The 17,328-nt window shown below is 46.2% G+C and overlaps 1 protein-coding gene across 1 annotated transcript in view; it reads left to right on the forward strand.

Moving 5' to 3' along the window:
- LOC147626891 (uncharacterized) overlaps positions 1–17,328 on the forward strand; it is a 62,055-nt gene that overhangs the window by 11,895 nt on the left and 32,832 nt on the right. Inside the window, exons 2-4 of the mRNA XM_086815435.1 lie at positions 13,065–13,237; positions 13,982–14,140; positions 14,485–14,634. Of these exons, the coding sequence (XP_086671561.1) occupies positions 13,065–13,237; positions 13,982–14,140; positions 14,485–14,634 (482 nt within the window). The remainder of the gene's footprint in view (positions 1–13,064; positions 13,238–13,981; positions 14,141–14,484; positions 14,635–17,328) is intronic.

Raw genomic sequence — 17,328 nt, forward strand, 5'->3', positions numbered from 1 at the left:
CCTAACTTTCCACTAGCCCTCTTGTAACCACTTCTTGATATGACATCTTTTAATGACTAAATCCCACAACTCATTAGCCTAAGCTAATGCTAGTAATGGTAGGGGGTGTTCACACCTCACACCTAAGCTAATACCAAAATGCTAGGAGGTGTCATGGTTGTTAGAGGTATCAGAGGTGTTTGGTATGAGGCGGGTATGGTGCGTGCCTTGAAAGACTCGTATTTTTTTAGAGACGTTAGAGGTGTGTTAGAGATGTCTGTTATATATATATATATATGTAAAATTATATATATATGTATGTATAGATAGTGATAGATAGATAGATTATTAGAGAGAGAGAGAGAGAGAGAGAGAGAGAGAGAGAGAGAGAGAGAGAGAGAGAGTGTCATCTGGGAGAGTGTGAGAGAGACTCGAGATAGTTTGTGTGTCTGGAGAGCTTAGAGGAGTCATTATAGCTCCTGTCTAGAGACTCAAACAGATGAAAACGGGCAGGATCCAAAAACGGTAAAAAAAAAATCAACTATGCCTAGATGCCTCGAACGTCTCGGAAGACTCATACGCCTCTTAAACATCTCTAACGGTTAGAGGCGCGCCTCGTAACAACTATGGGAGGTGTTCACACTTGTCAACACCTCTCTTTCCCTTTGTTTAATTGGGGTGTACTATCTCCTATCAATGCCAAGTCCATCACGAAAATGTGTGAATAAGTGGCTGCTAGAAGGTATAGTGCAAGCCATCTCAAGTCATACAATATAATAATGTAGAATCACATAAAACTGATGGTAGACCAAGGAGATGGTGGGAAGATGATTTCTGCTAATCCGATGAAGAATCCACAAGTATATGTTGATGAAGAATCTTGTCTATGGGCACTCAAGTGTACTAACATTTGTGTCGGTGAAGCTTACCAACCTAGGCCACCAACTTCGGCCTTCTCTTCCTCTTTTTGGATGTGGATGTAGTCATCCACATCAACCAACTCTGTAGGTGATTCAATGTAGTCACTTGCTTCTGCTCCATGTGTCTGGGAAGTCAGCTTCATCTTCGGAAGTCCGTCTCTGAGAGTCTGGGAAGTTTGCTTCTGCTCCGGGTGTCCACAAAGTGAGTTCTCCCTTGGTTCTTGAAATTACAACATCCAACAAGTAACTATGTTCTAGAAATCATTACATCATTTTCCTCTATAATTTTCTTATGCTTTTAACATTTTTATTTTTGTTTTCTTTCCGATTTTCCTGGCCTTACATGTGACTCGATAGGGACCTCTTTGGATCTCTCCTCCAGTCCTCATGCCTCGTGGACTTACAGGCGACTTTGGAGGGACCTCATTGGGTCTCTCCTCCAGTCCTTATGCCTTATTCTTGGACTTATAGGCGACTCGGTAGGGAGTTCTCTGGGCCTCTCATTTGGCCCTCATGCCGTATTCTTGGACTTATAGGCGACTCGGTAGGGAGTTCTCTGGGCCTCTCCTTTGGCCCTCATGCCTTATTCTTGGACTTATAGGCGACTCGGTAGGGAGTTCTCTGGGCCTCTCCTTTGGTCCTCATGCCGTATTCTTGGACGTACAGGTGACTCGGTAGGGACCTCTCTGGGCCTCTCCTCTGGCCCCCCATGCCGTATTCTTGGACTTACAGGCGACTCAGTAGGGACCTCTCTGGGTCACTTCTCCGGCCCTCATGCCGTATTCTTTTTAATGCTTTAATTAATACACTTTTTACTTGGTAAAAACAATCTTTCAAGGCAACATACAACAAATGATTTATTTGGAATTGGCCAATTACTCACCATCTATGTCCATTAGGTCATCTATCTCGAGTTTCCTACGGAGGTGAAGGATGCATTCCATGTACTCCATGCAGTAGTTGGATCATCAAAGCCAACATGTCGGAGAAGATCCTATCCACAGCATGTGGAACATATACATGAAGAAGTGTCCTCTTAAGAGAGAAGTTAGAGTCCAAAAGTTGAACTGGGTGGTGTGGAAACGTCTGAGGAGGGGAAGTATGTTCGTACCTAGTGCTAATCCTCGAGATTAGTGTCCTAATTTGGCAAGGTTAGGGGAGCCCTATGATTAGGAGAGCACAAGGTAATACGGGCGGCTAAGATTATCATTAATAAATCTATGTGTACTAGCTATTTATAATAGGATGGTTTTTTATAAGAGTAGTAAGCACTATATAAGTGAAACATGGGTTATTATTGTCATAACCTCACTATTGGTCAGAGTTCGAACAAGATTCCAGCCAGGCATGTGGTAGAGTATAGCTCGGCATGCCAAAGGTCTCTATGGGGCAACCTGACATGGATTTGTGGGAGCCAAACCTCAGTCCCTAGCACGAGGGTGGTTCGAAGCATAGAACCTACGGCCAGGAGGTGAGCTAGCCTACACTCCTTTTAGGGGGTTTATACTAATTACTTGTGTTTTGTGTTTAGGAGATCCGTGGGGTTGTAACAGACTCGTCTGATGACGGACTCATAGAGGGAGATGATGCGGCAAACCATGTCAAATGGGACTCCTATCTCCTGTAGATGCTGTAGGAGGCAGGCTTGGGGTATAGTGGGGCGGGATGGAGAAGGTGTGCCAAAGTTGGAGATTCCATCAAGTAGTCCCCGGGCTCGAACCTCTTCAGTAAGGGAAGGAGGTGAGGCTGTTGGAGGGGGGCCATTGGGACATCTTGTGTAGCTCCCAGCTCTAGGAAATGTCTCCCATACACCGTGACCTCCTCACAATCCTGTGATGGTCTTTGTAAACCCGTGTCAGTGATGTCTAGCTCCTGTAGTGTGATAAGGTTGTCTAGATCAAGTAGTGGAACCTGGCATCTCCCTGTCCTATTGTTGACATCCCTGAGCAGCAGGAGGACTTTCCCCAGCCGTGAGAACTCCATAATATCCCCATATAATGGTAAGTATGGTGACTGGCCATGCTGTGCAGCGTAAGGGGAGCGGCTCAGTGCAAAATAACACAACAATGTGGATGACTCTATTCCCAGTAAGTGTCAAAGTCACGCAGAGCAGCAACACGCACACCACCCCAAGGCACTGAGCAACGTTGGTGGCTGCGCTCCCATCTCCCAACTGTTGCCCCCCCCTCCCCCCCCCCCCCAAAAAAAAACCCGGCCAGAGGAGATATCTATGACAAGGTGCCACCACACCCTACATATGGCTCTTCGACTTCCCATGCTCTCGCATATGGGATAATCCACCAAAACTTCGAGTCATGCGACAATCCGAGAGTAGCTACGTGAATTGCCACCTCCAAAACCCTCCTTCAACCCCAGGACTACACAGGCTCGAGCTTTGATACCATGTCAGAGTCATGCAGCAGCAGCAACGTACCACCCTAGGGCACTGAGCAACGTCGGTGGCTAGGCTTCCATCTCCCAACCGTTGCTCCCCCCAAAACCCGGGCTGGAGGAGATATCTATGACAAGGTCCCTATATATGGCTCTTCGACTTCCCATGCTCTCGCATATGGGATAATCCACCACAACAACTTCTAAGTCATGCGACAACCCGAGAGTAGCTACACAAATTGAGAGAGAGAGAAAGTTATATTAACATCTTCAAAAGACCCAAGGGGTCTATGAGACCAAAATGATGTGTGCATAGTGTCCATGAAATCTCGTCATGGATGAAGTAAGAAAAAGCGACAATAAACTAAAACTGAAAAATTCTATGCATGATGGAGTTGATGGTTTATTGTCTTGTGAAGAAAATTCTAGTGCCAGGTTTAGGCTACAATAAGTGATGGGATAGTGCTCCTCCGACTCAACCTCCATTTGACAAAGTCTACATGTCATGTCCTCTCTGGGTATTCGTTCAACTCTGCCAGTCTCTATCCTCAGTCTATGGGATGATACCCTAAGCTGGCCAATGGCTATCCTCATAGCATGGGACATGAAGGCATTGAGATAAGTTGGTCTCTATATGAAACCATCTGCTGTGAATCTCAAGAAACCATAGTACTGCATCTTGGTAGGCGATGGGCCTACCGGTGTGATCCATGTGTTAAGTGTGTATAGCCCCAATAGATCATTTCGGATCACCCGGTTCTTGTCCTCATGTGTAAGCCTGATGTATGGGGAATCTGGAGCTCTCCTCCGACCATTATCTGCTGTGGCGACTGTAGTGCAAGTTGGTGGAATCGACATGGATCCATCTCCCTCACCCTCTGTATATAAGTGACTGTCTGGAACAGGGCATACATCAACATAGGAGCTGCAACAAACTTTGCATGTGGGGAATAGATGGCTTGCTACGTATCATCCGCCGTGATAGCATCATGATCTGAGGACGCTCTATGCGCTGCCAATCTGCCAGGGATAAATCTGGTGCCCGGGCTTCGGCGGTGGACTGGTGGGGGTATGAAAAACTGTTGATGAGACAGGTGTGATGATTCTTGTGAGCTATGAGGTGAGGGGTGCAGATGGGTCTACATTCAAGAGATGACGGTGGAGCTGATATGCATAGATATGATCACAATCATGGGTAAAATGGATCTGGGTGTAGTGTGAGATGGGTGGTGCCTGTGCTATGGTAGGTGGTGTGCGAATGAGGGTGAAGGTGAGGTAGCTGTGGTCAGCACCAAGAGAGCATGGTGGGATGGTAAAGTCAGGTATTAGTGAGGCTAGTTCCGGCGATCCCATAAGATAATCCACTGTACTAGTGCCCCTCTTGTACAGAAAACTAGTAAGCCCTCCTGATGCAGGCCACCGTGCCATCCCATTATAGATAGCAAGGCTGTGGCGTGAACCAAAATGTAGGAGGCATCTCCCATAAAAAGTGATGGCTCCATCGTCATGTGAGATCTGCTGTAGGGTAACACGCGGAAGCTCTGGGGGTCTTCTTTCAGCCCTAAACACCATCTAGAACATGCTGATGCAAAAACGCAGATAGAAGGGAGAGTAGAGAGAGACGGATATGGCTGGAAATTCAGTATATTTCATATGGTACAAAAAGATACCTAATTCTACAGCCCTAGGCTGCCTTGCATAAAAGGTGGTAAACACCAAAAACAGTCCTAGTTCTTGACTCACTCCATAAGGGAGAGAATGATTACAACAATGAGCACCTACGCCTATTTATATGCCTCTTGAACCTTAGGAATGCTGGCCGACTGCTGGTTGGCCAGCCGACTGGCATACTTCTCCATTAAATGCTGAGCACCTGCAGCCGCCTTCACAGCAGTCGGCCAGCCGACTGGCATACTTCTCCATTAAATGCTGAGCGCCTGCAGCCGCCTTCATCAGGTACAGCCGACTCCACTTTGTTTAGCCGACAGCCCCTTGTTTAGCAGCCGACAGCATCTTCCAAGTCTTCCATGCCTTGCTTCAAGTCCAACACTGCCATATCTGCACTCTGTGCTCCTAAATTCTGGTTCTAATGATCTTTTTCTTGGCTGCCCCTGCTGGACTAGCTCCAGAGAATGTCCATGGCAATTCTTGCACATGACATGTAGCCCTGTGCCATCCTAGTCTATCACCTGCAACTTGATAGGGTCCTCAAAATCATGCATCTGTATTTGTTCTCTTGGTCCTAGCATTGAAGTCCCCAAGTAAGAGGACCTCACCTAGTCCCAAGAAGCCAATGATATCCTCGTCGACGAAGATGTTGAGATATCGAGCTCGTCTAGTGAGGCGGTGGCCACTGATGACCTGCCTGGGGGATAGGCCCCACTCTTACACCACTGGCATGGTTGGTGAGATCTTGGGTGATATGCGGCCAGTGGGATGACAGGCTGTGTGACAGCCATTCTAGAGACTGGCATAGTTATAGCGCCAGCTCATTTAGTCGGGTTCACCCTATAGAGAACCCGTGTATGTATTGGTTGAGTATCTTTCATATTGTGTGTACTCTTATTCTTGTATATGGTGTGTTGAGTGTTGAGTAGAGAAGAAGAAGATTTTCAGCCTCTCACCTTGTGTGTTCTCTATTAGGGTTTTGTGAGTTTGTGTGTGTGCTTGAAAGAGCTCAAGCTCTCTTCCCCCCTGCATCTTTTCATGGTATCAGAGCCTGGTTCGTGCTAAGGGCTGAGCTGCAAGCAAGAGAACCACAGGAAGCAGTACGAGGGTAAGAGCTTCAACTACTCTTCCCTATTGTGTTGGTGACTACACCCTTGTCGGGAGCTCTACGGGAGGCACCGGCAAACGGTCTCTGATTGAGGAGCTTTCTTCGCGGGAGTAAAGCTATAGGGCAACTATACAGTCCTTCGGACTATAATTTCCGGGCCGAAAACGCGTTTCGGGCGCGTCTGGACCTCCGTTTTTCAAAAAGCAGGCGATTTCGAGCACTGCGGGTAAGTCATCGATTCTTTGTAGAACTCTGTTTTAAGAACTGCAGGAAGACAGATTGACTGTGCAGACACTGTGGGTGCTGCAAAGAGGTCTACAGTTGCCATTGGGTGTATGTATGCACATTGAGGTCACTGGTTGTGACATTTGAGTGGACTGCAGTACCGCTGTGCAGAAAATACAGCATTTGTGCAGGAAAAACCAGAGTGCAGTTTCTGGTAAAATTGTGTGTTTGGCAAGATGTCTAATGATGGCATAACACAGATTGTGGCTGAGAAGCTGGATAAGAATAACTTCCATGCTTGGAGGTTCAGGTTAACGAATTTCCTGATGGGAAAAGGCTATTGGGACTACATAGAAGGTGAGCATGAAGAGGCACCGGAGATACCGGATATAAATCCGACTGCCTGCAGATGTGAAAGAGTTTAAAGACTGGAACCAAGGAGCCAGGAAGGTTATGTATTGGCTATCCATTAGTATACAGGACACCATGATTGGGCACATTCAGGATGCCAAGTCCCCCAAGGAGGCGTGGGACACCTTGGTAAAGCTTTATGAAACAAATACCAAGGCACGTAAGATACAGTTGAAGAATGAACTTCATACTGTGGAGAAAAAGAGCATGTCTGTGAATGACTATGCGCTGAAGATAAAGGGTATTGTGGAATCCCTTGCATCTATTGGTGTGTCAGTAGATGATGATGACAAGGTGGAAGTCTGTCTACGTGGTCTCGGGCCACAATACAAGGCGTTTAAGACGTCTATTCAGACTCGGGAAAACATTCCCAACTTTACAGATTTGGTGTCTATGCTGATTATCGAAGAGAAGAACTTGGGTGAAGACCAACAGTCTTCACAAAGCAAAAACAGTTCAGAGCAACAGGCCTTCTACACGAGTTCAGGAAGAGGACGAGGTAGAGGAGGCCGTGGACGCGGTCAAGGAGGTGGCCGAACAGGTAATCAGAATTATGGCCAGCAGCAGCAGCAACAACAACAGTCCCAGAATCAACAGCAACAACAACACGCAGGTGGAAGAGGCAAACTCAGAGGCAGGGGGAGTCAAAGAGGCCGTGGAAATTGGCAAAGGCAATATAATGATGCACGTGAATGCTATTATTGTGGTAAGCCTGGACATGTGCAGTCAGAATGTTATAAGAAGCAGGCTGACATGCAAAATGGGAAAGTGCAGCAAAACAACTATGCATCCTCAAGCAGAAATAATGAGGATAATGAAAGGTTGTTTGTTATGCAGCATGTCGTGAATGCCATGTCTGAAAATGTTGATGCAGCACAAAAAGATAATGTATGGTATGTGGATTCAGGCGCTTCGAACCACATGACGAGTCATGGGGAGTGGTTCAAGGAGATGAAAAACCCGGAAAGACCAGGTTTTGTGGAAACAGGGGATGACACTGCTCATCCAATTGCCCACATTGGAGATGTGCCATTGTCTATGCAGGATGGCAAAGTGAAGTACCTTGCAGATGTACTTCATGTACCGAACATAACAAAGAATCTGGTTTCAGTTGGCCAGATGATTGAGCAGGGTTTGCAGGTTCGGTTTAACCCCGATGGTTGTTATGTCGAAGACTTCAAAGACAAGTGCAGGTTGGTTGCAAAAGGCAACAGAGTGGGCAGAATGTTTACGTTAGATGTAGACATGCCTGAAATGAGTGCTGCGATGTTTGCAAATGGTTCAGGAGTTGTTGCAGACACAGACATATGGCATAAAAGAATTGGACATGTAAATGTGCAGAGATTGAAGTCTATGCAGACAAAAGGAATTGTGACAGGGCTGCCAAAATTTAAAGTTGAAGGTATGCAGAAAATATGTGAAGCATGCCAATTTGGAAAGCAAACAAAGCATGTGTTTCCACGTAATAGATATGTGAGCAGAAATGCACTAGATATTGTGCATTTAGATGTATGGGGTCCTACGAAGACCATATCTATGGGAGGCTGCAGGTACTATGTGACTTTCATTGATGACCACACAAGGAAAGTGTGGGTATATTTCATGAAGGAGAAGAGTGAGGTGTTCACTCACTTTCAGAATTTCAGAGTTTTGGTTGAAGAGCAAACAGGGAAATATGTAAAGTGCCTAAGGTCAGATGGAGGGGGAGAGTACTTCTCCAATGAGTTTTCTGAATTCTTGAAGAAGAATGGTATTCGGAGACAGTTTACATGCAGATACACTCCGCAGCAAAATGGAGTTGCTGAGCGGAAAAACAGGCACATTGCTGAGATTGCGCGAGCATTGATGGAAGAGAAGAATATGCCGCATTGCTATTGGGCTGAGGCTGTTTCTACAGCAGTATACATCATGAACAGGACTCCAACTGCAGCCATACATGATGTAACTCCAGAGGAGAGGTTTACTGGCAGAAAATCAGATTTGTCTCATCTGAAAGTCTTTGGATGCATTGCATATGTGCATGTGCCAGATGAGCTGAGAACTAAGCTGGATCCGAAAGCTGAAAAATGTGTGTTTATTGGATATTCCCTTGAGCAAAAGGGATACAGGTGTTATAACCCTGCTACACGTGAGTTGAGGGTAAGCAGGGATGTTGTCTTTGATGAGATGAGCAGCTGGTATGCTGCTGAAAAAGAAGCTATTGGGGCTGATGTGAGTGGAAGTGTGGTTGCACAGAATGCAGGTCAGCAATCACAGTCTTTGAGTGGACCAGGAGAGTCCTCATCTAGTGTGTGTGTTGATAGACCATGGAGTGGCAGGCTGCGTCATAATACCAGTCTTGCAAATGTGATTACTACATCACGTAAAGGAAAAGAGAAAGTGGTTGAGCCCCTTGGTATGCCTGACATTTCTGCAGGGCATTCTCATGTTGATGGAGAGTCTAGTGGCTCAGATATGAGTCTTGATGAGGAGCTTGGGATCCCAGCTATGAGAACACCTGGTGTAAAGAAGGCTATGGAAGCCATGAATGAAAAGCTGCGAAGATCTGGGAGAGTGAAGAACCCTGTGCAGAGGTTTACTTATGATGGTTATGTGGCACATCACTATGCATATATGGCAAAGGTTGTGCAGGTTGTTGAGCCCACATGCATTGATGAGGCTGTTGGAAATGTGTGTTGGGAGAAAGCTATGGATGAGGAGATGGATGCACTATATGGAAATGAAACTTGGGATTTAGTGCAATTGCCTGAAGGCAAGAAAGCCATTGGATGCAAGTGGGTGTACAAAGTTAAATATAACAGTGATGGAAGCATAAATAGGTACAAGGCTAGATTGGTAGCCAAAGGATATGCGCAGACATATGGGATTGATTATGAGGAAACTTTCAGCCCAGTTGCCAAGATGGCAACGGTGAGAGTTGTGATAGCAGTGGCTGCGTCAAAGCAATGGCCTTTACATTAGATGGATGTAAAGAATGCATTCTTGCATGGGGATTTGCAAGAAGAGGTGTATATGTTGCAGCCACCTGGTTATGAGGATGTGGGTCACCCCGAGCATGTTTGCAGGTTGAAGAAAGCCTTGTATGGCTTAAAGCAAGCACCAAGAGCATGGTCTGACAAGATTTCTGAATATCTTGTCACTATTGGCTTTCATGTAGCCAATGCAGATTTCTCATTGTATGTGAGACATGGTGATAGAGGAGTTGTGCTTGTTGTCATCTATGTAGATGACTTGATCATTACGGGGGACCATGATGCAGAGATCTTTGATGTAAAGATCTTGCTTAGACAGAAGTTCGAGATGAAGGATCTGGGGGAGCTCAGATATTTCTTGGGCATTGAGGTGATTAGGTCACCACATGGTATTAGATTACTGCAGAGACAGTATGGCTTGGACATGTTGTCCAAGTATGGTATGACAGGCTGTAAGCCTATTTCTGTGCCATTGGATCAGAATGGCAAGTTGAGTGCAGATTCAGGAGAGATCTTGGAGGATCCTACTATGTAGAGACGCATAGTAGGAAGTTTGATCTACATGACGATCACCAGACCAGATTTGAGCTATGCTGTTGGGTTGGTGAGTCAGTTTATGCAGGTTCCACGGAAACCGCATTTGGATGCAGTGAAACGCATACTGAGGTATGTGAAGTCTACTTTGCATTGTGGACTATTCTATGAGACTGGGACAGAGATATGTGTACATGGGTACACAGATGCTGATTGGGCTGGTAGTATCTCAGATAGAAGATCTACCAGTGGATTCATGTTTTCTTTGGGGAGTGCTGCTGTGACTTGGAGCAGCAAGAAGCAGCCTACAGTTGCTCTATCGAGTACAGAGGCCGAGTACAGAGGAGCTGCTATGGCAGCATGTGAGGTAGCTTGGTTGAGAAAGCTACTTGCAGATTTGGGTCTATCAGTGGATAGACAAGTTGTCATTTTCTGTGACAACATTAGCAGTATACAGTTGGCCAGGAACCCAGTCTTTCATGCTCGTACGAAGCACATAGAGGTCCACTACCACTTCGTCAGAGAGAAGGTCTTGGCAGGAGACCTTGATCTTGTTTATGTCAGCACAGAGGATCAGGTAGCTGACATCTTCACCAAAGCATTGGGTACAGAGAAGCTCCGCAGATTCAGGGCTTCGCTTGGTGTACATGAGATGGAGTTGAGCTCGAGGGGGAGTGTTGAGATATCGAGCTCGTCTAGTGAGGCGGTGGCCACTGATGACCCGCCTGGGGGATAGGCCCCACTCTTACACCACTGGCATGGTTGGTGAGATCTTGGGTGATATGCGGCCAGTGGGATGACAGGCTGTGTGACAGCCATTCTAGAGACTGGCATAGTTATAGCGCCAGCTCATTTAGTCGGGTTCACACTATAGAGAACTCGTGTATGTATTGGTTGAGTACCTTTCATATTGTGTGTACTCTTATTCTTGTATATGGTGTGTTGAGTGTTGAGTAGAGAAGAAGAAGATTTTCAGTCTCTCACCTTGTGTGTTCTCTATTAGGGTTTTGTGAGTGTGTGTGTGTGCTTGAAAGAGCTCAAGCTCTCTTCCCCCCTGCATCTTTTCAGAAGAGAGCTGTGTATGGAGACTCCCTCCGCTCCTATGGGGCATATCGTGAAGAATCCGGGACGAAGTAGCATATTGCCTCATAGATGCATCTCGAGGGTGTAATCTACAACCGAACCCACAAGTGGGCCACCTCATGCCTCTTGACTATGCTAACCATGGGCTGTAAGTGTGTTCTGAATATAACCACTACTCCTCCTGATCCCCTCACCCTTCCTGCTGTTTGGGTCTCTCCCCGGTAAGCTAACTCCCACTGGTATCCCGATACATGTGGGAGTCCCCTCCTGCCTCTGGTGCGTCTCTATGTAGAAGATGATATCCCGTCCTGTGAAAGTCTCCCTGAATCCCCCAATTTTTGACCCCACAAAGTCCCATTTCAGTTCCAGACTGCCGTCCGCAGATGTGTGGTCCCATAGACCCCCTGTCCCTATTTGGGACGTTTGTCTGTGATGATGACCTTGCCATCTCTATAAACTGCCCACTTTCCTGCCTCACGGGCTTCAAGCACCAGCATGCTCATTTTCCTATGCTCCACCTGTGCGGGAGTGAGGTCATCACCAAGATAAAATTTCTTTGAGGGCTGTTCTATGATGCAAGAATGCTTGCCGGCTGGTGGTGTCCTTGAATGAGTAGTGGGCGGGCATGTGTGGTGTCCTTACGTGCTCTCCATGCATCCATATACGGTGTGCCTTCTATGCTCATTTTCTGACATAGTATGGTGGCGTCTGCCTTGGCTCCCCTTATTGCAGCCCAACCTCCCGCACATGTAATGCCTGAATCTCCCTTCTTTTATCCTCCTCAATCGTGTCATGAATAATAGTGGGCGTGTGTGGTGTCCTGTGTTTCTTGGTGACCTCTGGCCACTCCTCAACTTCTTTCTTCACTGCTGCAGCCCACCCTCACTCAATCTCCCTTTGGTCTACACTAAGTCCTCCTGAAGCTTCACCTTGAGGTCTACAACTTCAGAGAGGATGGAGGGACGGATTTCTTCTTCGTCCTTCTTGTGGGCCTGTATTTCTCCTTTCAGCCTGGCAATGTCTTTCTCCATTCCATCTACCTGCGTAGCATGTTGTTCTTTCATCTTGGCCATCTCCTCTCGTATTTCTGCCATCTGTTCTCGGTGTTCTTCCTGGATTGTCAAAATGTCTTTGAGCAGCTGTACACAATCTCTGGTAAGCACACCGCATCCATTTGGTTTTGTACTTGCATTGACCTGGGCATCAATCTTGTCGAGCACCTTTTTCAATTCCCCTTGCAATCCATCCCACCTGCTCGATCTGGTCATTTCTGGCGTGGGCTACTTCTTGCCTTTCTCAAGTTAGGCTCAAGGACACACCCATTTTTGCCTCCGCATGTGCTCCTCTAGTACAGTGCTGCCACACCCCGGACCAATAATTGAACCTCTGCCGTGTGTTTCCACCTGTGCTCCTCGAGTGCAGTGCTGCTGCACCCCGGACCAATAATTGAACCTCTGCCGTGCGTTTCCGCATGTGCGCCTCCCATCCTTCCTTCATCACACATCGGGCCGGCTCCCTTCTTCACCAGGCAGAGGGCGGAGGCTCGCGGTGCAGCCAGCACAGGGCCCGCTGGAACGCACGAGCTTGGGCCAGAACGGGCGGGGTGGCGCGGGAAGAGGCAGCAGAGCAGGTGTAGCCAGAGCAGGGTGGGAGCGGACAGGGCAAGGCGCCAGTCTGTGGCGCGCGAACAGAGGGTAGGGCCTGGGGAGAGAGAGAGAGAGAGAGAGAGAGAGAGAGAGAGAGTTTATTTGACTTTTTTGTTTTGACAACCAGGGTTGATTAACACACATGTGCATACTTCGCAACAGCTGGCAAGGGGTATTGCGGATGACGTTGACTTGTTAACCTGGCTACATAAGCGTATATGGCCTTTCGAGTCCCACATGACTATCGAGGACTCCTATTTATCGACCCTTCTATGTGGAATTGAACTCATACATTCTGGGGTACTTCTTTTCATGCCTGTTGGTGGTAACTTAAATGTATAAGTTTGTACACAAATGCCTCTATGTCTCTGTTTCTCATCATTATTACCTTAACTGGGTGCAATACATCTAGCACCATCTCATCATTCTGAGTCTCTAGGACAAGCATTAGTTAAAATAACCGTCTGAGAGATTTGACGAAATCCATTCCTCTGGATCTTACTCCAAGCATGACAGAAGCACTCCTTGTACAGCCATAGCCTCCAAGGGCTATCGAAAGCAGTAGAAGGTTGATGGCATGTATATCAGCCTGATGAACAAAATCCTCTGAGGTACTCTTTAATGATGGCCCATTGCAAAGGACATAATGCCTCTGAAATGGATAGGACCTGAATAGGTACTGCAAACGGGATTTGGGGAGAAAACCCAAGGTAGCCCTGCAAAGCGTGCCTTTCCTTCTTTAGAAGCCCCTCACCTGGTATGGCTGCATCAATTATATTTTCTCCTGAGTCAGAGGTTAGAGCAAGCTGCTCATACCATGGATGGAGTAAGTACGATTATCATCTTGGACAGTGGAGCTAGAATTAGCATACTCACCAAGGACATGATCTGAGACTGAGTTCAATTCATTAAGCCAAGCTTCATCAATACAAGCGCATTGATGAACTTAAATGGCATTTTTTTAAAAAGTTACACAAGACCATCAGTATTTTAGTAGATTTATTCAATAATGTGTGCATTTTTTGTCTTTAATGGACAAAGCAGGTAACTTGCTTTGCTGAAGCTGGGGGCCAACACGTGGCCGGAATGGCTCGTGCAGTTGAACGTTTAGGAATACGAGCCTGCCTTGCTCGCTCCACCATGAACACTGGTGAAGGTTTACCTGCATCATGGGCTTCTGAGACTACTGATTCTTGTTTAAAGGTATTTTCATTCTTAAGTACATAACCAATGGCCCTCAACAAAAAACTCACCTCCAATCATGTTTTTAGATTTATCTACCGTGCCACACTGCCGAGTTTGAACCCCGACACTTATATATGTATCTCTCTTTCTCTCTCTACACACACGCACATGCACACGCACATGCACGCGCACACCCTGTGTACACAATACTACATACGTATGTATGCTTATAGAATTTATGACAAAATGAGAGACCTTGATGGTGTCAGTCCAAGCAACAAACTTATTGCAATTTCAGTATTTCTGGCTTGTTTAGGGGTTTGCATGTTTTCTGTATATAAAATTATTTTTTGGAGGTGCAGGTTCAAGAGGATTTATTCAAAGAATTCCATGGTTCAGCAGGTGGCCGTGTACACGTGTGGTTGGGTTTGAGGCAAATACTTAATGCAACAGATGATTTATTGCTGAATACAAAAAAGCTTGCCGATAAGTACAGCACAGGGATTCACATGGTAAGAGACTTGTTCTGAATATCAAAATTTTCTAGCCTTTTTGTGAGTTCCATGTCTTGGGATGCCCTATGAAAGTGGAAATTGTATTCAAGTTGTTTCTACAAGATCCCTCACTACCCTTCAGGTGGGAAGAAATAATATTTTACCAAAAAAGCGGGAAGGGAGAACCCCGCTTCCTCCATGGTTAGGTGTCTTGGAGGGAGACTACATCAGGCTGGAATGGGGGAAGCCACATTGGGGGCCTTAAACACCAGCAGAGCCCAGTGAGCTGTGAGCTGTTCCTCAAAGAAAGGGCTCATACTCTACATTTGGAGCAGATGCTTTTACTGATCGGTTCACTGACTTTGCTGGAGGGCTGGGGGTGGAGGGAAACACTAGAGGCCTATGACATCAATGGAGACTAATGGGGCTATCTTGAAAGAAGAGGCCATAGAAAGGCCTCCGGCAACTTTGAGGTGGCACTGAATTATTGTGATTTCACTCCCAACATCCATAGAGATGTGAATAAAATGTATCCATATGGTGCTTAATGTATCATCTCATACCGGGAGCCCATGGGGCTCAATGGCCTTCAGGGAGAGTGGGGGTCACGAATTTGTCTCCATAGCCTAAGAGAACTTGGTGGCCTGGTGAAGACCATGGGAGATCAATCAAGCCATCTTGTTAAGAAATTAAACAATCCCACATACAATGCCATCGTGCCACAAAAATCCCATCAGAACACCTGCACGTAGCTGGTTGGCTTTGGCAAGTCCACCATTTGCAAGTGGCCATAAGAATAGGTGACTCTGGGGGGGTGCTGGATGGCATCAAAGATGCCGTGTGAAACTCGTCCATTTTGCATATGTGACAATGGTTACCACTTCATGCAAAATGCTCTTTGAGCACTTGTCTTTCTAGATGAGTCGATTTGGGCTCCAATGGCTTTTTATGAGCAGGTTACAGGGTGTATCAGAACTGCAGGAGGATGTCTGGAGAGAGTAGAATCACCTTTGGAGTTAAGCAGGGCTGCCATTATCTTCAACTGTATTTGAGCTTCAAATCAATGAGGTGGCTAATTTTATTGAGAGGCTCTTTTTGCGATTTGATTGTATGCAGATATATTCCCTTACATGAGAAGGGGTTCAGAAGCGATTGGGTGCACTATAAACCTTATGTGGGCACAAGGTTCTTGAGGTAAGATTCAGCAAGACCAAGGTGGTGATTATTCATACCTCTAGAGTAGGGATGAGCAGGTATAAATTTATATTGAAAGAGGAACCAATAGAGGTGGTGGATTTATAGACATATCCAGATGATGTTTTTCCTGGCCCGCTTTACCATGAGGAAGGCCATTGGGGGCACAAAGTTTCCAAGCCTATTTTCAGAATCTACTGTGTTGACTCCATTGTCTACCGTCTTCTGAGCAGCTATATACGGGGCACCTTGTGGGGTATTGGACATCTCCTTTGACCATCACGTGAACCACATCATCTAACCTTTGCCCATTACATAATCTTGGAGCTACTCTGAAAATTGTTTCTAATGGGCACCACATAGAAGGCATTTTGGAAGTCTTGGATCTACTATGTTGCAGCCCAGATGTGAAGTCTTGTCTATCCCCCTTCCTGCCATCCTCTATAATATGATGAGGTTTGTGGCTGATGAGTGTTTCTCTAGGGGTCTTCAGCCTCTCTCCGAGTTGCTCACCTTAAGAAAGAAGAGGTCCAAGCATTTCTCATTAGGGTACTGAATGAAGTGTGATAGAGGCCCAAAATGCTTTGAACAAACAATAACTACCCCAGATCTCATAACAGGCAGGGCATCTCAAAAAATAGTGCTCCTCCAACTCAGCCTTCCCACAATGAGCAAGTGCTGCAGCACGGACCCACACACCTATTAAAAGATAATGCTTCATTCATGCACGCCTATGATTCAATACTAATATCTCGCATAGCTGGCAGATGCTGTGAGTACTCCATGACTGTGGATCCCCATGTAGCCTTTCTCGCATCTCAAAGGATGCAAGCCGACTCTGATCTGACTAATGTCAATTCTGATAGCTGCCTATGCAAAAACCCTAGCCATCGAAAGAAGCCATCACTGGTAAGCGGTAAGAAATGGCTCATGGAAAATTGCAACATTGTTAAAAAGTGAGGCAGCTTGATCCATATCGGGAAGATGTCAAGCTGGTCCGGTCCAGCTCCTGTTGGCTAAATTGGCATCAAGGCTGTACTTGAAGGGTAGTAACCATCTAGTTGGTTATTCCACTGTGTAGCCGACTCTATGATAAGGCAAGTGAAACCCTCAGCTCCTTTAAGGATTAAATCCTATGAATATAGTTAGTTGTCAAAGATTGTGCCAACCTTAAAGAGGAAAGCTTTGAACTCTGCAAAAGGATGCTCTCAAGTGGTACTGAGGACTTGCTCTTTGTGATTGTGGAGGACATCATAATCTGCAACCTCCAAATCCTAGCTCAATCATTTCAGTCTTGATGATGTCCCAAAGCCAGGCATCCACCTATGATCAGACGGCATCAACATGGTATTGTTGCAAGGTGTATCCTTGATCCGGAAAAGCTTATTGCTGAGGCAAAATATGATATCTAGGAAGTACTCCTTACTCATGCACAAACTCTAGGTCTGTAGTGGTGCTATGTGCACCTTTGACCATGTTTTCACCCCCTACTCTTGGCAAACTTGAGACACATAGTGC

The sequence above is a fragment of the Cibotium barometz genome, chromosome 21, assembly GCF_041138505.1.
Source record: "Cibotium barometz isolate CiBa-2024 chromosome 21, ASM4113850v1, whole genome shotgun sequence".
In the NCBI taxonomy this organism is placed as follows: domain Eukaryota; kingdom Viridiplantae; phylum Streptophyta; class Polypodiopsida; order Cyatheales; family Cibotiaceae; genus Cibotium; species Cibotium barometz.